This window comes from Oreochromis aureus, linkage group 2, assembly GCF_013358895.1.
Source record: "Oreochromis aureus strain Israel breed Guangdong linkage group 2, ZZ_aureus, whole genome shotgun sequence".
NCBI lineage: Eukaryota > Metazoa > Chordata > Actinopteri > Cichliformes > Cichlidae > Oreochromis > Oreochromis aureus.
In genome coordinates, this window is record NC_052943.1 from 23,817,527 (window position 1) to 23,842,111 (window position 24,585).

A 24,585-nucleotide genomic window follows, 5' to 3' on the forward strand; every position below is an offset into this window, starting at 1 on the left:
CTATCATATACCATATACAGTACTGAATATATACTAGGTAGTTAGACTAACAAATGTGTGTTGGTGTGATTGGCAGATGACTGTTTGACAGTCATCATTTTGTCAGCATCTGTATAGCCAACAGCAACAAAAATATGAACCAATTTGTCCCAGCCAACAAAGCGTTAGTGGTATGTCACGACCAGTGATGGGAATAACGGCGTTACAAGTAACGGCGTTACTAACGGCGTTACTTTTTTCAGTAACGAGTAATCTAACTAATTACTATTCCTATCGTTACAACGCCGTTACAGTTACTAACAAGGAAACGCGGTCCGTTACTATTTTTCAACAAACAGACGGTCGAAGCTGTGTTCAGCTTACCGCATCTTATACCAGTTGCACAGAAGTAGCTGTAAGTAATCTGGGCGCTACAGCTTTAAGCAGCTGCGCGCTCCCGCAGACGGTAATCACGATCACTGTCTAGCACAACACCTGGAGCTAAGGGGGGCAAAACAATCGCATGCGTGCTGCTGTTTGACTGAGGAAGAATAAAGTAGTTGTGGTAAGTCAATCACATGACCACTTAAAGACACAGCAACAAGGTGCCAGTTTATAAACTGTGTTGATAGGCCACGTAAAACCAGAGTCATGATAAACAGTATATACGCTGCGTTTTTTCCTCAATAGTTTCGCCACATTAGCGCTAGCAAGCACTCTGCTTATGAGCAAAAAAACAAAACAAAAAAAAGTTTTAGGAGTGACGGCGAGAGAAAGAGAGAGGGAGAGAGAGAAAGAGAATGAGAGAGAGCAGGAAAAGAGAGAGAGCGAGTTTTGAGATGTGAGATTTGTGACGTTTAGCGTGTTTGGAGTGTGTAGTTAATGTGTTGTCTTGTGTAGTTAGTGTGTAGTGTTGTGGATAGTTTTGTGTTGTGTGTCAGAACAATGAGGCGACTGCTGTCTCCAGGTAGAAACAGCAGTGATACACCTGCTGCTGTCAGACCTGCAGGTATCAGGCTGTGATGTTCTCCTTTGTAGTGGACAGAAATTATTTTTTTGGAGTGGCACAAATAATTTGTGTGGCATCTTATTGAAGAACAGCTGATTGTTCTGTAAATAGTTTGAAATGGTTATTTAAAAAATCAAGGTAAAAGGTAAATGGATGCAAATAACTTTGTTGTTTGCAAAACTTGTGCATAAGATTTTAAAATTGACAATTTATATTTGCATTTGAAGTTATGAAATATGATTCATTAAACATGTTTATGGTTGTTACAGTAAAAATATAACTTTTTCTACTGTGATTTTATGTTTTTTGGCTGATTTTAGATCAATTCTGGTTATACAGTATGACAAAATGAGAACATAACTGTAAATTCAGGCACGTGAGGTTGCGCTAAAAAGGAAATAGTTTTTAAAGGTAAAATGTGGAGAGAAAATCAAGAGTAGTAAAAAAATGGCCAATTATACCCTGGACCCCAGAGGGTTAAACGTTCTTTGTTTTTTTTTTTTAAGTAACGCAATAGTTACTTTTCCAAGTAATTAATTACTTTTAGAATATTGTAACTCAGTTACTAACTCAGTTACTTTTTTGAAGCAGTAACTAGTAACTATAATTGAATTACTATTTCAAAGTAACTTGCCCAACACTGATCACGACAGTTATAGCATTGTGTTTCGAGGTAAACAGCCAATTGTCACCGAATACAACAAGTTTAATATATTGAACAGGATACCGCACCTTATGTTGTAAAGATAAACCTTCTGTGTATTAAAGGAGGCCAACAACAGTAATTCATTATAGCATATCTGAATAATACCTATGATTCACATCCAAAGAAGGACAAGGGCAGGATCAGTTTTAAAAAAAGCCTGTAGAAAAATATGCGCCAAACATGTTTATCATAAACTAGCTCCTCAAATTCAACACTAAGATCCTAGCAGCATGAACCCAGTAAACTTAGTTTCAATGCATTGTTTATCGATCAAATACTAAAACTGTGAACTACTTACCTGGATTTTTTTTTCCTTTTCACTTTAGAATGACAGATTATGCTTAAAAGTGTTAACCAAGAAGCATGAAGGGAGTGCATATCTTTGCCAATATCTATAGTTAGTCATTATTCCTCATCTATTCAGATTTTGCCATCAATATATATATTTATTTATATTATTATTTTTTTCTGAATGACTTTCTATATACTGCTTACATGTTAAAAACAAACCAAACAAAAGGAGAGACAGAGACAGACAGACAGACACACATTATTTCCACACACGGCAGGTTTGTTTGCATTAGTCCCTCCAATTTTGTAACAATTCTTTGGTTTAAACAGCTGATGTGATAAGAGCTCAACTGACAGAGCAAAAAGCCTGACAGTCACTACTAGTGCCAGCTGCTTTCATTAGAGAAAAGAAAAGCTTTTCACAAATGGCTTAGGCATCTTCCAAATCTAAATGAAAGCTTTATTGTATATAATAAGGTAACTTTAACTCTTTAGTCTAACATTAGATTTGTCAAGCATTCAGTCTTACATTGTGCCCACTCAATAATGTCATGGGGTAAGGGATTGGATTTTCCCTAGCCAAGCAATAAATATCAGCCTGAATTTATGCAATTTCAAAAAAAGAAGTACAATGTGCACCTTACTACAATTTGCAGCACCGTGGTGCAAGTGAGCAATTACCAATTCTAAATTTGCAATGCTGTGGTAGATAAAGTGCCATATACACCAGTCCATTCCATTCCCCAATTAACTGTTCAGTAACAATATCTGGGGATGGTTTTTTGTTTTTTTTAAGTTAGAACTGGCCATTTAAATCATCCCTGTGACAGAGCACAACTTGACCCTCTACTGATGAAAGCCTAAATACAGCCTTAATCTCACTCATGGTTCTGATTGGTTAATTGTTAGTCAACCCACATCAACTTAGCTGATGACTGTTCTTTTTTAAATTTAGAAACTGCTGTTTTATGTCACAGCACCAAAAGAATCAGTCCAGAGTCTCAAAGGTCTGGACCCAAGCAAGCGCTTTAGAGGCAACTAATGCTGAAAGAAGGGAGGAAAAGTCATTATTATGCTGTGATAATGAGTATATATCTCCCTATTGCTACATAAATTGGACCCATTACCTGAAGGACAAATAATCAAGTAACATATTTAACATGCCATTGAGGGCACATTCTGTTTTACCCACTAATAATCCCTGAATCATAATTACATCTAGATCTGGCTGTAAGCCCTATTACATTTGCTCAATTATTCCTTTCCTCTTGCTGCTATGCTGCCTTTTGTACTTGCAACAAAGAACAAATTCCCTGAAGCTGTGTAACATTTAAGCAATCGCTCTGTTTTCCAATGTAAAGTTTAAAATCACAAACAATTTTTAAAAAATATAATTTATGGCTTAATTTCTAAATATTTTAAAGTGCTGAGGAGAAAAAAAATGCTGTGATTACTAATCGCTCCAACAGGCTCCTGTGTCCTCTCCCTGGAGCTTTCATCCAATGAGAAATTGATTACATATCAGTCACAGCAGAAAGAAAAACTATCCGGACTGAACAAAGGATGCAATGTTAAAAAAAAGAAGAAGAAGAAGAAAAAAGAGCCTGTGTTTTTCCCCTTTTTTTGGCTCTTATTGATCTGATATTGATCACCTGACACTGGTCAAATATCCCACTCTGCATTTCGAACAGATGCTGACGGGTGGGAAGGGGATAGCCTGACAGGACAGGGCACATGTGGCAAGCTAGTTAGGACAGTCACTCACAGGAGGATCATTGATCTAGATATCTAGATGCCGTTTTGTGTTTTTAGGATGAAACGCATGCTCAAGTGTTAACACTGCCTTACCTGCATCACTTTTTTGCTGCCTTAACGTATTCCAAGTCATGAGGCTGCAGTTTTAAGATGGTTTGTATGCCGGCTCTTGTATTGTAAAGGGAATTGTTGTAAATGCTTGTTTTCCTACCTGCAGTGAGGCTTTGTTCATCTTTAAATTGAACATTTCAGTAGTGGAAGAACGCATACTTGGGTAAGGAGGATGTGCTGTTTGTTTTTGTTTTGGTTTATTTTGGTTTTACATCCCGAGAATGTTGTCCTCAAAACTCTCTGTAAGGAGGACCACAGAGATGTGCAACACTATATAGATCCAAGCACCATTCCTAGTCTCTTATGAAGTTACTTTTCAAAGTTAACAAGTATGTGGAGAAACCCTGTCAAATCAATGCAGATGCAGTCTCTCATGAATATTATGCATATGCTGTATGTGAGGATTTTTCATCAATCCCCTTTGACCTGAAAGGAACAAAGGTGCAGAGCGTCAGGAGCTTTTGCTTCAGTGATGTCTAGCATTGCGAAGGGAGAAGAGCCTGTTTCCGGGGACTAAGAATAATTGGTATGTTTATACAATCAATGGTAGAATGCAGTCAGCCTTCTCTGGGGAAATATGAACACAACAGCACTACCACCTGCTCCTACCTCTAAAGTGTGCTGTGCAAACCAGAGAGAGCTATATGACTGCTTTCAGGTAGTGTCCACTTTGTTAAGCTGCTTTCACTATGCGCTATTAATACGGTACTGTAAATGTAAATAAAATGTCATGGATGTCTGCATGTTCTGTAATGTGTTAATTTTGATTTGGTTATTCAGGCAGATTTTTTTTTAAGATCATCTGCTTGATTTTTGACATGACATATCTAAATGTGAAGCAAATCATGCATCTTTTTCACAACCATAACTGTTCTGCTGATATCTTACTAATTACTATGCTGCTTTTGATGTTTTTGCTTGTATGAAACTCCCACATGAATTCAACAACATCATTATTTTCTCTATGACAAGATGAAAATGCAGATGCCATACTGGGTAACTGCTTTACTGTGTACATTTTTACCTAAACCAACCTCGTATGGTTAAACAGGCTCTGACTCACAGTAAATTTTAGTGAGAAAGAACATATTTCTTCATGTCAGTTTATTCGGGTCAGTGGGAGCCTTTTTTTCAACCAAATAGAGTACATGAAGGACATTTATTTAATGACAACTGTTATCTAACAGATTTCTATATGTTGAATACCCCATTTAATCCTCAAGAGAAATCTATGTGGAAATTTCACAACAGCAAAGATGGCAGTAGAAGTGTCTCTGCAGAGACATAAAGCTTTTTTAAAATGTATTATTTAAGCCTTGATAGACGTTTCCTATGCATACAGTTTTTTATCACCAGGTAAACACCATATTTTTAAATACTGGCTTTAAAAAAACATTGCCCAAATAACCTCTCAGAAGCATTACCAAGATGACTGTCAAGTTTACAGATTTGCTTAAAGAGGAAACACAAATCAGGACTTTTTACTGATGTAAAACTTTGTTACAATAAGCAGTGGGTGTATCCAATGGTATTTCTCCTGGCAACTCAAATATGTTAAATACTGGAAGTCAAAAAAGTCATTTCGACTTCATATACTGTACATTACTAAAGGTACAGGATGGACTAGATAACACGTGTTATGAGAAAAATGTCACAAAACTTCTTACCTTTGTAGAAGCACTCTTCACTGTGCATGATGGTAATCCTGTGTCCTCTGATGCACGAGGTTCGGTGGAGCTCACAATGGTTCTGGTAGAGTTTCCCATCTGAACCGCACACCGGTTTGTAGTGTGGTTTGCAGTGATCCAAGCACTTGCACTCCCCTTGTTCGGTCTCATGGTCGACCACACAATGGCGTCCCAAGCCACAGTACTTGTGTTCACATGGACCCAGATAGCTGTTGTGCCCCATAAAGCCTAAAAAAAAAACACACACAATGGGGCGTAGAGCATTACACTTCTGTCTGACTTTAACTTGTGATCTAAACAGGTTCCCTCCAGAAACAAATCGAAAGCCCGGATTTAGGCTCCTGTCAAGGGCTGGATCTAATTCAGGCTTTTTCCCTGTCCCCTAGGCCCTCGGGGAATTCCCATCAATACAGGAAGGTGTTTTTCTCAACTCAAAGTGTCAGTGAGATCCATAAATTATGCAAGTCAAGTTCACTGCAAACCATTCATAGTAGGGAAAAGCAAAGAAAAACATTTTTTTTTTAAAATTTATTTTATTTTTATCTACACCTGTGTGTCCTGAAAACCTCCAACTGAGTGGACTGATGAAAGAAAAGGATCAACTACACAAGCATATTTAAAAAAAAAATCAAGCAATGCATCAATCAGTCAATGCAGCAATCAATCAATCAATCAGTTATGATGCACATAACTTTAATAGTTCAAAGACTCCACCCTTATGGTGAGTGGATCCAGCAGCTCTTTTATGTCACTTGTCTGCTTTGAGGTTTCAAAGGCCCAATAAGCCTATAGGAATGTGACGAGAAAAGAGCGCAGTTCTATAGCTTTTATTTATGTACAATTAAATGGTGAGCAACACATGAGAGCAACTCTTCTGTCCAAACCATCATGAGGTGATCTGCTCAATGCCCACAACTTTGTAGCTATTAGACATTCCATGTTCTGATGCATAGACAATTTACCACCACGTCACAAGTCAATCAGCAATATCATTCACTCCCATTTGACGTTATTTAAATTGCTTGATTCAGAATTGGGGGGGGAGGAATTTGGGATTCTTTGATTCACTAATGAATATTTTCATTGTCGTCACTACACTACATAATTTCTATGGTCTTTTGATGGTTTCTATGATCTTGGTCTACTACCTAGGCTAAGCCTTTTTCAGTGTGGCCTATCTAAGCTAACATCTAACATCGGCAAAAAATGCAAGAGCTACCTGACAAAGATCAATATCCTTTAAAAAGACACATTTCAAATTTTTGATGTAAGGTTGTCATAATGGGAAATTTTCACTGTGTGCTCCCTTTTTAGGCAAAACTCAACATACATGTGCACAGAGGTTCAAGAGAGAATGTAACTATAAATGTGCAAAAGAACAGGAACAGGAACAATGAGAGTCATTCACAATTGTATAATATTTGACACAGTATTAATATTTCATTCCTAAATATCATGTTTTTTGTCAGAACAAACCATGGTAACCATGAGAATCCTTTAAAAATGTGGGTAATGATAATTTCACAGTTAATCAATATAGAAACTTTTCCAGTATTATTTTTGTTGGTATTTATTGTATTTTTCTAACCATTTGGATCTTTTAAAATAAATTAGGAACGGTTTAAGAAAAAGTCCATAAATGAATTAACAGCTCACTACCAATTAAGTTGATAATGAAGGTTAGAAACAAGGTCAGTATACTTAAAACTAAACTTAAATAGTAAAAAAGAAAGAAAACTAGACTTTAAGAAAAAATGATTGATGCATTGTTGTGCTCCTAAAATGAACTAAAACACAAAAAACTGTTGTTAGCTTTAGGCTTTGTCAATTTGATCAAATGTGGCAACAGAAAAAGGATGAGGAGGCTTTGGTCCACATGTTTACTGACAGTTGAGATGTTGACAGGACCGAGTTTTTGTACTGTAAAAGCCATTACAGACCAGCATGTCAATGGCTGCATTGAGAAAAGGTGAGTCTGCAAGCATGACTTTTACAAGTCCAGTATGTAAAGGCATCAGTGTTCGTCTGAACTTATACACTTTTGCCTTGCCAAACATTAACCATGTCATAATAAATTTAATGCTTAAACTAAACTAACTAAAACTAAATATTTCAAACAATAAATATTAAATGGACCCACTCTTGAAACTAACAAATTAAAAGTGGATTGAAAGCAAAAATTTGAAATTAAATATGAATATAAACTCATGAAAAATACAAAACTATAATAAGTTTGGTTGGAAACCACAAGGAGAAGGTTTGTTTACAAGGTCAAAGTGCCCCACAGTGTACATGTGCATAACCTCCACCTTGCTGCAAGTCGGAACTGAATGACCAGAAGAGATGGAGCAGCTTGTATTTTGCAGTAACCAATGTATTTTCAAACAAAGTGACCCTTAAAATAGCAAGGGCAACAATGTCATTCAGTATTCATTGAATTCTAGGGTTAAGGAATTGAGGATTTAAAATGAAAAAATAACCAAAAACCATATGTGTGAAAGGCGTCCTTGAGTAACAGATTTATTTCTGGAAGACTATAAGGTTGCAGTTCTGCAACAAACCCTGATCTCTGACCACTGTGTGGAGGAGGGAAAAAAAGAGGAGGAAAAGACGTAATAAGAGAGCCAAACATCACAGCTTATATGGTGATTCAGCAGCAAACATAAATAAAATCATAAAGCTGTGTGATTTGTGAGGATGACTTCATTTACAAGGGGTTTTATGAGAGCAAGATTAGTGTGATTTTCTCTGTGGTCTGCCTTTTCAACCTGTATGAACACTAACACGTCTTGACAGGCCACAGATCAGTCCGTACAGTAACCCATGAACCATATCAAATATATTGGCTTTCTAATAGCAGCCTGCCCGCTCTTAGATTGCCCTTTGGAATAGTCCACAAGGGGCGGAGGGGTATGTTGAGCGCAGAAGAAAAAAAAAGAAAAAAATAACCTCAATCATGCCTCTCAAGGCTGCACCCTGATGAACGTAAGGGAAGTCAGGCAATGACTACATGGAAAATGATTATAGCTTTGTCCACTACCTACTCCATTAGAGAAAAGGTCACTGTATTTATAGGCCTTAGTGTACCCTTATTTAAAAACTACCAAAGTAATAACACTACCCTGCAAATATAGTTCAGCCTTTTTCTTTCACATGACAAAAAGGACATCGTTAAGGCCGTAATAAAAGTTAAAATAAAAAAACAAGGATAAATAAATAAAAAGAACACATACATATTTAAACACACACACACACACACACCCTTTCATACAGACCACCAACTGGTGTTAATGAATGAAAGCCCACCATGGCATACAGCCGTATGGAAGAGTGTCATGAATTCTGTTTTAATGAACACAATCTCAACATGCCTTGTGCATATTAAAGAGGGGGAACTGGTTTTATGATTATGAAAACACACACACACACAATACAGAAGAGACAAGGTTGATACAGTTGTTTGATTCATGTACTTCCCTGTCAAGGCCCCTATAAGAGACTATGTGCCACAACAAGCTGTATCATCCTTTTTCGCAATTTATTTATTTTATCTATCAGAGAGCTGGAGAAATTACTCAAATATTCACCATGAAATTAACTGCAAATTACTCATAACAGATGACATTTTTAAAAATGTTTTATGTGATTGATAGAAACATTTTTTAATTCTGAGAATCTGCTCTTGTTGTGGGTTTTTAATCATAGTTTTAAAAACAAAATCTAATTTTCATTTGAGGCAGTTTTGTTTTTTGGCTCAGTCCTACTCAAGTAAAAATAAGACAGTAACCTCACTGCAACTCATAGGAAACCTCATAAGAAAAATTGGCGGATGCAAAAAAAATTTCACATTCAATGACCAAGTAGCGACCAACTCTTCCCCCAGATATTGAGACTGCAACATCCTCATCCTCTGAGCAACCAATTTCAATTGCAAGGTGATTGCACAGGTCAAAAGCAGGAGGCAACGTAAAAATTGCAGTTGAGCTAGAACTGATTGTGATCACAAGTCTGATGAAGGTCTGCAAACAATTGCATCTAATTGATAAATGCGGACAGATGGCAGAATGCCAACATGCTGCAATCAATTTACGTCATTCTGCACCAATGAGTGCAACTTGACTTCACTAGCTGTCAACTGGTTGTATTCTGGTTTAATTGCTATATAAAAGCAAGATTGATGATCATCAATGTGATACTTTTATTAAATTCCCCTTCTGTAACAACTACGTTGCTATTTATGGAGATTTTTTCCTGTTTCAGATCTATGAGGTTTTGGCTAGACTCTGAATCTATGTAGTTAATGAGAATTTCTGGATGCAGACAGTACAACAGGATCCCAATCACACACAGTTGACTGATTACAGCTTGTCATTATATCACCATCTATCATCAAAGTAACTTTGAACATGGCAACTCATGGCAAATTGTCACAGACTCTGATGCCCATCTTCATAGCAACTGTTTCTACAAAGACAAGATTGTAACTTCACTGCACAGAAACATAATGATATTGGACATGCAGTGGTCTCAGGTTACTGTTTTCCCTAGTGTGACTATAGTATTTAGTAAAGTTTAACTGGCTTACAACCACCTGAAATGACATAGCCGTGAAGCAGATTGGTGTTTCTAGAAAAGATAAAAAGTCAATAACAGATTCCAAGGCATTTCTTTGCTGCTGAGAAAGACACTCATCCCCCCTTACATACACTCTCTTCTGGATTGGGAATAATGAGAATGCATGATAGCTATCAAGAACAATGCAAAGAAAACAAAAATGTTGGTGTTTAGCAATACTACAGTCTTTACCACTTTAGTTCCAGTTCATGTTTAAGAGTAGATTTTAGTACATGCCTATACTCGAACTGACTTCTAACCCATATTTAGCCATCAACTCTATTAACCTTCCAAAGCATTATTAAAAAAGTAGATTAAATATTAAAATAAGAGCTACATTTTGTCTACTTTGCCTGAGAATTATCGTAAAAACTAGGCTTCTACTGGTAATGTTCACATAATGTAATTTCCTCTCTGATCACTGTCACTGCAGAGCACCGAATATCTAAAAAATATATAATGTCAATGCATTTTTGTTTTCCTTCCCATTATCCACTCCTAAAGCAAGATTATTTCTTACATAGCTATTTCGGCAAGTTGCCAGTGAACATACTGCATTAGGCATTTCATTTACTCAGAACCATATTACCCAATGCAAATTAGCTGCACACGATCACAACTCGTAGATCACAAAGTTTCACTTAATTTCCTCTACATAAGGATGCCCAACTTAACTGGAAAACTGTCATGTAAAATAGAAAAATAACAAAATAAGGTGTAAGCAGACCAGCATGCACAAATTTTACTCACACTGCACACAAGCTGTTCACTACCAACCAATAAATATTGACTACAGAGAGGTGCTTCACTGCATTAATTACAATCTATGATATATTTAGCTTTGAGTGGGACAGTATAGTGCTCTATTAATTCACAGAGAAAGCAAGATCAACACCATCTATTCACAGAAAACCGCAGCAGATGGTTATAGAAATGCATTAAAGAAATAGCTTTGCTTCTGAGACCAGATCCATTACATTTTTCGTCGTTAGCATCACTTTATTCTTCCATTTATTAAAAACAACTTTTACTTTTGCAAAGTCTCTTTCTACAGAGATGGATATGAGCAGAAATTACAATAACTTCAGGCTTTTGTTTTTATGATAATAGTTTGTATAATTATATGTATTTAAAGACAATGAGTCTAGAGATGTTTAAAAAAAGGAAAAAAACATACTGCATAATTTCAGAGCTTCCTAGAACATCAGAGGAATCAGCTAAAAGACTTCTACAGTTTCACTTTTGAGGACTATGGCTTTCAATCAGAAGCCTTCATGAATATCTGCACTCGGTTTTAGCAGTCAGACGTCAGGGTAAACAAAATGACTTAAAGTGGTGCGCCTCATTCATATCCCAAACAATCCCCCCACACATAGTCCCACATTATGCTGTATCCGTCACAGAGGATTTAGACGGGATACAAGTGTGTACACTGTGACCTGATTGGAGCCAGTCAATTTGCTAGTTTATTAATTCCCCGCGGTGCACTGGCGTAATGATTATTCAGTGAATTTGTGTCGCGCAGCGAGGCATCCTCCGTCACCAGCAGGGTCAGCGAAGGGCACAGTCATCTGTTATCAGTATGCACATCCAACTGTCTGGCCATCAGCTGACAACAGAGACAAATGAGGGATCGTACACAGCAATTCCTTTATTGATGACCTATTGTTTTTCAAAACGTGGACAGAAATCCATGATGCTGAATGTTCAATGTGACCCTCAGGGTAGAAATGTAACTTGTCTTGTATACACCCACTGAGATTATAGATCATGTTCTACCAGTGGCTGAATACAATCTGTTTACTTGAAATATAATGCATGAGTCTCGCTCAGTGAAACTTCATTGCAGCTGATGCTTCTTTTCAGAGCAGCCAGTCAATTTGTTTCTCCTCTGCTTATTGTTTTATCACGGAGTAGTACAATATTTTATCGTAACGTGCTATGATATGATCTGTCATTTGTAAACACACCACAACTTCTGCTACAATACCTCAGCTTAGGTGGTATTCGTTTCTTTCCATGCATCTACTACACTAAAAACAAGAAGAAAACAAAAGAAATGGAAAAAATTTGACCTAATGACAACAGACTCCCACACCATGCAAGTTTTGCTAGAGGACTCAATAACACTTTGAGACACTGTGGATACTGACATATGGGTGGGCTGAATAGTGATGATGTGTGAGTGGTGATAGCAGACTGGAAATTATATAAAAGTCACATGCTAATAAAAGTTTTTAGCGACAATTTTTGAGTTTGAAAGAGTCGTTCCTGTCAGCTGGCTCACCTGAATTTCCTTTTTTTTTTTAAATCTGCAGTTAGATTGAGGCTGGATAGCAGAGAAATTATATAACATTTGTGAAGTCAACACAGCCAAGGCTGACTAAGCAAAACCAGTGAGCACAAATTCTTTAGCAGAAAGTAGAACAAAAAGGCCAAAGTCAGCAGGTCAGAACCCAGAAATTGTCATTAACATACTCCCCAACAGAGATCATTTTTGCAGTGCTTCGAGAACTGAAAGTTTATTTATGCAGACTGCAACAAAACAGTGCAGCAACATGAGGTTTATAAGAAAAAAGCAAAGGGATCTTAGACGCTTTATATCAAGTCGCTTCCTTTGATGATCATGTCAAACACGCTGGGAAACAATGCCTTTGTGAGATTTATAATATGTGTTAGCTGTCTTCAACTTAAAGAAAGCAAGGTACAAATAATTTTAGGAAAAATGTAAAGCTAAAACACTGGGTTTTTTGTTTTGTTTTGTTTTTTTTGCTAAATTTGTGATTGCCAAAGTTTTTTTCAACCCACGTTCTTGATCTAAAACATCTGACTCAACTAAGCCTTATAATTAATCCATCTTTGTTCTCTACAAAAGGAGACCCATTATCCTCACTTTCAATTCCATCTTTTTCATTGCTGCATTCTACTTAAGCAGCTTTTCATGAGTCACAGCTCAACATAATTCCTATTTATCTTACATTGAGGCTTTAATGCAGCCCTCAAGTTTATCTTCTCTTTGAAACAAACCATTTAGCTCATTTTGCACTCCATTTAAACTAGCTTTTGTCTGATTGGTTACCCATTATCAACAGACGGTTTGAAAATCATGTGGGTGGGGCTTCTGTGTTCACAGTCAGAGTTAGGTGCTTGAAACTAAGCATCTGAAGCCTGACCTGTTAGGTTAGCGTTACTAACACACACTCTGAACTGGTGATTATTAAAAACAAAAAAACCAAACAAAAACCCTTTGGTAACATTTATTGGGTCAAAAGTTTACATTAGTTGACAAAAAGTTTCCAAACACTTAAATGATTTCTTTGAATTGTTCTTTTTCCTGAACAGCAAATTCTGAACTGAACAGCAAAATCTTTAATGACTTTTATAAACAGGAATTGAGAGCACAATTTGACTTTATTTTGGATTTTCTCTAATCCACTTCAAAATCAGTTTTAATGAGTTTGGATTCATTGAGTTGTTTGCGAACCCAACTGTGTTCAAGTGTCATCAGTCTAGCCATTAATTTGAGTGAAGCTGAAGAATTTAGAAGTAGCCCTCCTCCTTCGTTACTGCATCAACTTTGTACAATTTCCCAGGACCACTGTAAAATAGCCCTGGATCATTCACAGCCAAATAACATATATGTAAGTACAGTTGTTTGTGCTGATGATTTTCAAATCTGCAGTTGATTAGAAATGACTCCAAGAGACCTTCCTACATAACTTATGTAAATCTAAAATTCTCATTCTCAGATCTTCACTGAGTTCCTTTTGCATTGTTCTGAATATTCAGTGAATATTCAAACAAATCCTTTTTATGCTGACACAGAGAAACTACCAGTAGCAGTAAATCATGACTCCTTACAAGAGGTTAATATGCCTTGGCATGATCAAGTTAAAAGACACTATAGAACCTTCAGCGTCACTTATTCAAAATTCGAATGTAAAATCATTTCACGGTGGACAAAGAACAGTATAAAGAAATTATTAAAATTGCATATAAACTTCTGACCACAATTGGTAGTATGCACCATTGAAACATACATAAGAAAAGAATAAAGGAAAAATATAATATCATTAGATTAAAGAAAAATTATGGTTAATTTTGTCCAAGTCATTTAATCATTCATTAAAATATTAGGATACTGTTATGTTTTAGCCTTTTAAGTTACATTCAAATATATTCATGATATGCAAATGAAGCATTTAGCACTGATAACAGCTGCATAATTGTCAATTAGTGACAGGTATTACAGTAACTTTAAACTGCAGAGAAGTTGTCTGAAATTGTTTGATGAGCGACAGTTATTAAGTTAAAGCTACGTTAGTGCTATTGTGGACAGCTGGACATTGTAATTGACTGAACTACTTCTTGCATCACAGACTGAAAGGACCCCGACTCTGACAGGAAGGACCCTGAAAGGATCCTTCCTGCTCATCAGATGCAGCTTTAATGTCACCTTGGAAATTACTTAACAGTTCACCAGCTGTATGCTTGCTATATGCTGAAAGAATGGCACTGACAACAGCTGTTTATGTAAAACTGCAGCTGAATATTGAAGTCATCAAAAATAAATTAAATAAATAATTTCATTATTAAATATAATAATTAAATAAAAAAATCCCTGATTCAACATTTACCTTTAAAATCTTTCCAGGAGTTAAATAAACTTTTGTTCTTAACCTTGTTTGATAGAGTTCTGTGTTTTGAAATCTCAGTGTGGCCAATGGCTTAAGATGCAAAGACAATTAGTCAGAATTATCTCATTAAAAACCAAATGAAAATATGCCCTGTGCAGGTAAAACATTAACCTTTAGTCAGAGCGTGTAAGCAACACCAAGGTCCTGACAGATGTGACTCCAGTGTGCAGTATTTGAAGGGCATCATCCCTCCATGCATGCATAATGAGGTGAACACTGTGTAAAGGGATAACAGACGTACTTGGACATGGCCAACATAATCAGATTGTCTTTGCAGATGGATCAAAGCATTGCTATGGCACCAAAAGACAAGCTTTAAAACCACAAAAAACCCAATAGTGTTATGGAAATTGTCCTCCCCAAAGTGTAACAACCTACACTCTTTGTAAAGCCATTCAAGCTTCTGATAACTCTGGTTCTGATGCTGACTCAAACAAACAAAAACAAAACAAAAAAACCACACACACATCCATTTAAGCATTATTGTTTTGAAGCATATTTTTTCCTTGGACAGGCATCTCTGTACCTCTTTTTCTTTTTTTTTTGCGAATGCTTTCTATTCTCTTTGTAAACTCAAACTGTTGCTGTAGTACCTGTATCTGATGTTTTCCATTACAACAGCTCCGAGTCCTGAGGGAGAGAGCGAAGCGTGGTAAACAACAGTCAGGCGCTAAGCTCACACAGTGCAGAGTTTAGCTGGCCCACAAGGCCGATGAATAAGAAAAAGGAGATGCAAATTGGAATAAACAACAACTACAACAATCTTAAAACTTTACTTGCGCATAAACAATGTCACACTCCCTCACACCAACTGACACTTTGTGCAAATAAGTTATCTGAAATCTCAGGCGGCGAGCAAGTTCTTAAGTGGAGCGCCGCGGATACTGGAAGGCACAAGCGTCTACATTAGCAGCAGCAGCAGCAAAGTATATTTTTAGCCAACCTGTTGTCATGCAAAGAAAAGGTGTAACATATTCACGGTTAAACATCTGACATCATCCAGTCTGCCATCACCGGGCGTTTTTCTCAAACAATGGCTGCATGTAAGTCTGACCATTAGCAGCGTCTCAGGAACAGCAATCTCCTGAATGTCACCAATTTGTTGACAATGAATTATTTGTGACACATTTATGGAGAAGGACATTTAATGGCACTAAGCATGATTTATTTTCAGCCATCCTGAGCCAGAGGCATGCACAGTCTTGGAGATTTCATTTTAAAACAACTGGTGAATAATTTTCACCTAAAGACATGAACCTTTAACCAATAGAAAGAATTTTGAATCTTATAATGGATTGACTTCAGATAAATTCATTTCAGGCTCAATGTCTGATGTGTTTGTTAAGCTGGCAAACTTGTCTCTTTATTCAAAAATGAATATTCTGCCAGGAAAAGGCGTTAAGCCTGGTCACTGCGACCCCCTTCACATTCGGTGCCAAATGATTTACTAAAGCAGCATGGTGGTGCAGTGGTTAGCACTGTTGCCTCACAGCAAGAAGGTCCTGAGTTCGACTTTGTGATCTGTGGATTCTGCATGTTCTCCTTGTGTTTGTGTGGGTTCTCTCTAGGTACTCCAGCTTCTCTCTCAGTCCAGTGACATGTAGGTAGTGGGATTTGGTTAACTGGTGACTCTAAACTGCCCATAGGTGTGAATGGTAGTCTGTCAATCTGTGTTAGCCCTGCAGATTGGTGACCTGTCCAGGGTGTAACCTTCCCCTTGGTAGCTGGAATAGACTCCAGTGCCCCCGTGACACTGACAAGGATGAGCAGAAGACAAGGGATCGATGGATTATCTCCACATTTCAAATAAGTGAACAAACATCAATTTAAAAGGTAAAAAGAACAGGCTGGTGACACTGGCAGTCTGGGCTTCTGACAACAGTCTGTTCCAGAACAACAATAACAATAGACTCCAGAAGGTCCAAGAGAACAGACTATAACCCACTATATATCAAGTGGGTCTCCAGTTTAAACTTCTCAGTGTCCAACTGTCAGAGGACCTGTCCTGCAATAGACACATCTATGCTCTCAGTGGCCAGGAGTTAGCTTTGTGAGGAAGCTAAGGAAGGCTGGGTAAATAAAAATTGCCAGTACTATAAAACACGTGCAGTGCAAAAAGATGCACTCCATAAGAAAATGAAGCTTGAAGTATATTTTCTCCCTTCTATATTTAGCGTGAGAGCCTACTTAAGGGTTTACTTAAAATCCACACTATATCAATATGTTTAAAACTCTTGCAGATAATGAACAGCTTATACAGCTCAAAATTGATATGAATGTAAATGTGCATAATTATCACTTTTTCACCAGAACACTGTCAATTTAGAAAGTTCCTGTTTTTTTTAAATATCTGAATCAGATTTAAATTTATTACCAAGTTGTTCTCTTGTTTTTTTTTCTTCCTTCTTCCACAAACTATGAATTTGTCTAGGTGTATAGAAACAGATGCATTAACTACACTGGAAGTACATTTGGCACGGTTTCTCATTCGGTTACAAATTGTTTTCTGGTGATAAAAGGTGTCAAAAAGGCAGGCTGTTACAGCATTGTTATCTTCGGCTTTACACATGGCACGTCAAAGACTTGTTTCTGTCAGCCCCAAAGGTAACGACCTGCTCAAAGACCTGTATCCATCAGCGTCGTTAAGGTGTTGTGTTATCACCTGCTGAAATGCACTTCCTTCCCCTACCAAATGCTAATTGCAACATTGTGACAACACTTTTACTCCTGGTGGCATAAACAACTCTTGAACAATTTATGAGTATCTATTTGAGGCATAAGAGCTTTTTCAAGCCTTTTAAGCAGAGCAACACACTATGTTTAAAACATTGATGACTTCCCTTCCACCTCAATGACTTCATTCCACAGCCCTTTCACTAAAATGCAAAGAAAAAGTCTTGGGGAAAAAATAAAAAACATTGTCACTTCTTATGTTTCCATTTTTATCATTTTACTCACTGTGTGACTGCAGGTCAACATATAACTCTGTTTCATACTGTTACATGGTTGGACTATATATTCTTAAATTTAATTTCCCATGTTTTGTCTTGTTTTGTTTGATAAATTCAATCTAGTCTGACTCAACGAGGAACGGAGGACAAATCCTTGATATCATTTATAAAGGGGAAAGCCTATTCCATTTTAATAAAAGCTGAGCTCTGCAACCTGCTGATCTGAAACCCTGCCAACCTCTGCATCTCTAAGTACCGTATAAAAAATATATATATAACAGTTATGGTCAAGAGAAAGCGTTTGCATTCACATTTTCGACATTTAACTCTTATACGAGACAACCGAACAGTGAAATCCAATTTTCTCTTTAACAGTAAAAGCAGCCAGAGTAGAAAGTGCAAGGGTCAAAGCCACTACGTGCTGACAAGAATAGCTGCAAAATACGCTCTGGTGTGCCTTGAATTATCACATACTATGAAAACTTGTTAGATACAGAAATTCTGCAGGGAAAAAAAGCATTACGTTTAAACAAGACAGGGACATTTTCAGTTCAGGTAAAAGGACGCAGATACAGACGGGGGTGTTTACTACTCAACATCCATCTTGTCGCTCTCAACAAACACAACTGACAGCACATGAATAGTATGTGCTTCGTGTTTGTGAAATCTAAAAGAACACCGAAGTCAACTCACGTTCAACTTATTCATAAAATGCTGTCTGACATATTCATCACAAACCACTTTGCAGAGTACAAAGGACATAGTGTAAATACAAATTAAAACTATATGACTAAACTTCACATGAAATATTCCCCAGCTTGTCAACAGTGTACAGAGGTATACATCACAGCTGCTCAGCAGAGGCTAATCAAAGAATCCCCACCCCTACAATAGATTTTTTTTTAAAGACTTTCACTGCTTTGAAGGACTGTAAATTAATCAAACTACACTGTCAAAAGGAAAACAGACTCTTTATGAATGAAAACATCAAATCTCTTTTTTCCCCGCATGGTTTTTAATTAATGCAGAAAAAACTTGCACTGTTTATGTAGAAATTACACCAATTAATTTTGAGATTCAACACTTATAATAATTGCAAATGTTGTTCAAATATAGAGACAAATATTGTTTTATGAAAATTATGCTACTGTGCAAGATGTGCACATATTTTGTGTATACCAAATCCAGGATTATCCGCAAGTATTTGGACAAATTACTCTGTCTCTGCAAACCACCACTGTGGATTTTAAAAAACTAACAGCAGCAGACTTTCAGCTTGAATCCAATCAGTTTAGCAAAAGTATCGCATTAACTGTTTCAGAATTATATATTTTAGATCAGAAAATCTTCTACAAAACCTCCTTACTGACTTGCAAGGTTTCCTTGTGGATGTCTGGTCTCTTTTTCCTCAATTTCTATCCACCTTTACAGTTACTGAATGCAGCAACAGAGAGAACCAACAGACCTCCATGCTAATTGACTAGCTGCGATTACACAGCCTTTGTCGAGAACCAAGATCTTTGTCTACGTGTGATAGGTGGGTACTCTTACCAGCGGGAAATTTCAAAAATATCTGGAAAAAAATGGTCTGTTTGTTACTCTTACTTGTTCTTGTGCTGTTGTTGGTTATTTAGTTTAGCATGCAGAAAAGTCCTAATTCGCTATACACAAAAAAATATTTGGATTGACGTGTACTGGGTGTGAAAAACAATGTTTTTAATGCTGCTTATGTGACCACTGATTATTTTCTCATGTTTCTCCTTTTTCATGGTAACCTCTGTTTTCACTCCCTTCCTGTCAACACCGAAGTAAGTGCTGCTGGCTTTTCGGTGGACCAGAGGCAAGCACGTTTGCATAGGCTGCATACCCAAAATCCTACACTCTCTACAGCAAATAACTACACAAACACAGAGAGACACAAATGAAGCAACCCCAGTTCCACTTATGATGATGCACACTTAAAACAATTTAAAAAAGAAAAGAAAAGAAAGAAATCTATACTAGATAGCCATCACTCTAATGTGCACCTGTTTTTTATTCAGTGACCATACTCATTACATTTTCCTTTTAGGATGTAATTTCTTTTTTTTTTGGGGGTATTTTCTTTTGAAAATACCTTATCTATGTTATGTAACTTGTGCTGTGAATGTGAAATGTGTGAAATGTGAAAAAGACCAAAAGAAAAAGCATTCAATTTCAGGGACAACACTAAGAGAAGTGTGTTACTTTTAGCCACTTATAGTATCTGTATGTGTGCTGGTTCCTGGCTGAGTGCACGTGTAAGAGTGGATGAGAGCACCTGGTAACCACTTGGCAACTTTCCGTCCCATTTCATTCCCTGGCCTAATGACTGAACGTGGGCCTGGCTCCTCTCTCAGTCTGTCCACATCAGGATGCAGCACTGAGAGCGTTTCCACCAACAACCCCATTTATCAGAGATTGCCGCCTAATTGTAAGCACCCTGCGCTACTCCCATTACTACTTCACATTACAGTGGGCTGGATGGTAGGCAAACAAAAAGGCAAGCAGCTTTCCTTTTCAGACCTGATTTCTCTCCCTCTTTCTCTCTCTCTCTTGAACTTAATATGGCTGATTCTGCATTACTATATCTCTGGGTGAAATATTGACATACAAAGATAAAAACTGTTTAAGTAAATTCAGTCCAATGTAAAATGTTCTTGCTCAAAGCATTACACGCTCTCCTGACATTTAAGGTAATATTTTAGGCTCTGTGGAGAGAGGAGATTAACACGTCTCTCTCATACAAAAAGAGATACAAAAAGAAATGTTTATATTGACTGTAATACAAACCTGACTCTTACTACTTGCACCAAATAATTTTGACATATTTTGTGAAGAAACTATCAAACCGAAAAGGCGAACTCTTCAAAATCAAGAAACAGCTTTCTATGCTGAACAATAAAACAGGAGTAAGAGTTCTTTTTTCCCCAAAGCTGGATATTTCCAGCTTACTGTATGTACTACCATTCACCGAAGACCAGGGACCAGGAGGACTGAGTTGTATTTATTAGACCTGATTTAACTGCTAAGTTTTTGTTAAGCTGAGTCTTCAGAATAGAATTTAGTTGATGCACCAACCAGAAGTAATCCTAGTCTAAACTAAAACAGGCTTTGTAATGTTAATGCATATGACTATGGCTGTTTTCTACCCCTGTCTCGCTCTGCCTTGCTAATTTATTTTGGATTTGCGGCAACAACTCACGATCAAAGGAAAGGAAAATGCAATTTCACAGACTCTGAAATAATAATAAAAGCATACAAAAAAAATCAAGAGTTAAAACATTACTGCAAGAGCACACCAATTGCCAACTATTGCACTTCAATAACAAATAGACTTCATTTAGGAACCACTGTAAGGAAAAGATGGAAAGAGCACCTGATAAAGACAAAAACTTGTTTCCCTAGTTTTTTTAATACAACGAAGCAGCAGGCATGCTCACTGCAAATCACTATACAGACTGATGACTTCATGTATTTTTAAAAATTCATCTCCTTTTTTACCAACCATCTGATGAGTTGTTGTCCAACAAACTCAGATGACAACTCCCTTAGAAGTTAAAACAGGAAAAGAAGGCCTTTCATTTCAGCTCCTCTTTGTTGTACATGTCCAGTGGCTTGCTTCTATCCTTAACTATTCTCTTCTGCTTGTGTTAAAATCCATATGTGACACAGTAGTAATATAAGCTGTAGAGAAACAGCAAAGACTTTGACTTTACATCAACTCTTAAAAAACCCTAAGATTATGGCCATTTCTAGCAGACAGTTGGTTACTGTAACGAACACTACAGCTTTCTAGTAGGTACCTCTCCTGTTTCCCATCTTTCCCATCTTCTGGTATGCTATAAAAACAAAACTCACTGGATTTGAGTGAATTTGCATGAACTGTAATAAGGTGCAACAAGTCAGTTTGTGAAATTTCTAGAATCAGAAGAAAAACAAATGCGGGTGTTTTTGTCAAATAAACTGCAGCTAAATCGAACTAAAGTCATACAGCAAGACCAGTCTACTCTCACTCACATCAACTTCTTATCTCAATCTGCATGCAATGAAATTAGCAGAGAAAGACAAAATAACACCTGAAAGCTAATTTGGGAACAGAGTGTGTTAGAAGACCTTAGCTGTTTAACACAAGCACACTGTTACATATAAAGACTGCCTGTCACTGCTCTGAGATTATGTTGAGTACATGGAACAAAGCTGGGTGACAACTTAGATAAAATCGTCAAATGTATTCATCTTGTATATATGTACAAAAGAACACAATTTTTAAAAAGTTATACATAAATGGGTCAAGTAGACTTTTTTTTTTTTACATGTTTGGACACTGTTGCAGTTATGCCATTCACATAAAAGGGACATTAAAGTTAATCTAGGCTGAAAGCTGGAACCGACCTTCAGGATAATATCTCTTCCTGTGATTACTGTGTTGACCTTCAGATGGAAAAAGAAGCACCGCTATTGCCAAGCCTTCATCATTATCCACTGTAAGTAGCATGGGTTCATGCAGATCACTAAGAATTATTGATGAATCTCAATTAGATTCGTCTCACTCCATTTAATTCTACATATTCAGGATATGGTTTGCCAAAAATTATGGGTATCAACATCCAGGGAGTCATTTATACACTCAAGATGACTTTTGATGGTAATATTGTTGATCTTGCTAAGTGTGCAGCACGTTATGCTTCCTTTGGCAGCAGCACTGATGATCACCATGACACCCATCACTCTTTTTTTTTTTTTATACCCTGTGTCTGTTATTATTTTCAAATAAGCAGTTTAACGTTCTTTGAAAGTTCATTAAGCAATTCAAAGACCAGAAAATAAATTACATGCCATAACAGTATACAAGGATATGGCTCATAAATGCTATTCTTATGGCCTAGAACAGTCAATGTGTTTTGCTGGGTAGTAGCTCATTAGACGTCTGTACCTCAGCAGGAAACATTTGAGTGGTTCACACTATGCTGAGTCCTGCTGGTTTACATCTTAGTCATCTAATTAGGAACTAACTTACACCTGCAACGCCAGGTGAGCGCAATTAACAAGCATGTAGGATGAAATACCAGGGTGCTATAGAAAGCTATTTTAAAATCAAGCTAATTTCGGATATGTTTTTTCTCCCCATGACAAAATCGACCTTTCTCATATCGCACCAGTAATGGATTTGTTCCATTTAAGATGTTCCAGTATGCTAAACAATTTGATATGTGCAGCACAACACAAATGCACTTTCACAGAAAAAAAAACCCGACACAAAACAATTAAGAAACTTTAAGAAACCTCAACTTTTACTAGATTGTTTATTCTGAGTGTGCAGCATTTAAGGATAAATAATATGAATTAAAGAAGATACAAACATAAAGTAGCACTAATTTAAAGTTAAATGCAATTTACCAAAGGGCTGGACTGAAAGAAGAGGGAAAAAACTGATACTAATCTGAACTCTGTTGCCAAGACTGTATCACGGTCTACAGGTTGCAGTAGTGTAAGCTGAGTAAACACACTGTAGTTTCTAGTTTGTTCATTTGTCCCTGGCAGGGAACAAAGTGAGACTGCTCTCTGAAGATATTAGAATAGTAGTATGTTAACACAAAAAGTAAACAAGTACTAGCAAGCAAACTGAGTTTATGACTTCTTACTAATGTGGATGTCTGTACCTATTGCATCCCATTATATTATTTTCAAATAAGCAGTTTTAAATTAAGAGTCCATTAAACTTTTGAATGACATTTTGAATGCTGTGGTTTGTTATTTTTTCACCAGTTTGTTGTTTGGGGTTTTTTTGGTTTGTTTTTTATTTTGTTTTTTGTTTTTTTACATGTAGGTCTAAAATGGTCAATTTTAGTGTTGTTGCTTTTGCCCACAAAAATCCAATTTATCAAATGAAACAAAACAATGTTGTTAAATTATTAAATTTGCTTTACTGCGTTTTTTATATCTTGGATTGTGTGTGTGTTGGTTTAACAGTGTTGGTAAGCCCACCCTCAAAATGCTTGTGCTATAGCTTGTTTGATGCTTTTTAGCCTTTCCTTCGTTGTCAAGGGTCAGATCAGCAAAATTACTGTGACAAAAAAACGCAGCTTCCCCATTCATTTCACTGACATGTCTACGCTGGGATAGCAGGAGTCCTGACCCCAAGGAGGCACAGGAGGCCAGACATGCCCAGAAAAATCATTCAATATAACTTCAGCAGCCCTGGCCAATCAAACAAAACAATGACCCCATCTGATGTTAAGCACTCTGCAGCATACAAAATACTTTGACTGGTTTATAATAGGATAAACAAGTCAAATGCCACCATAACTTTACATAGTCTTTACAAAGTCCTGCTTAATAGAAACAACTGTACAGTGATAAGCCTTCAAATGACCATATTACAGTTATTTTGTATCACACGTAATGCCAGAGGTGGTGTTACTAAAGATTAGAAGGACAGGGATAATTGTTGCTCAGCTGCTATAAACACTGTTCCTCGGAGTAGTTAATACAGGCTATATACAACAGAACAACATACCCATTATGATATTACCCATTGTTTGGAAACTTGTATTTGAAGCCTTGATTTTAGTATTTTTGCCATTTCCGTCACGATTTTCTGAAGCCAGAGTGAGGATAAAATTATCAGCTAACAACACTAGAAAGCTAAGTAAGGTAGCATCACAAAGACACAAAGTTATATTAATAAAACAAAAGTTTCAGTCGCCAAATCTTAAGCACAGACTTCATGGCCAGGCTGTTAGTACATTTAGCCAAACAGCAA

The 24,585-nt window shown here is 36.9% G+C and overlaps 1 protein-coding gene across 2 annotated transcripts in view; it reads right to left on the bottom strand.

Moving 5' to 3' along the window:
- The window catches only part of fstl5 (follistatin-like 5), a 180,294-nt gene that overhangs the window by 112,610 nt on the left and 43,099 nt on the right, over positions 1 to 24,585 (bottom strand). For both annotated transcript variants that reach the window (XM_039621131.1, XM_031757945.2), the window contains exon 4: positions 5,519 to 5,767. In XM_039621131.1, coding sequence (XP_039477065.1) covers positions 5,519 to 5,767 — 249 coding nt within the window. The remainder of the gene's footprint in view (positions 1 to 5,518; positions 5,768 to 24,585) is intronic.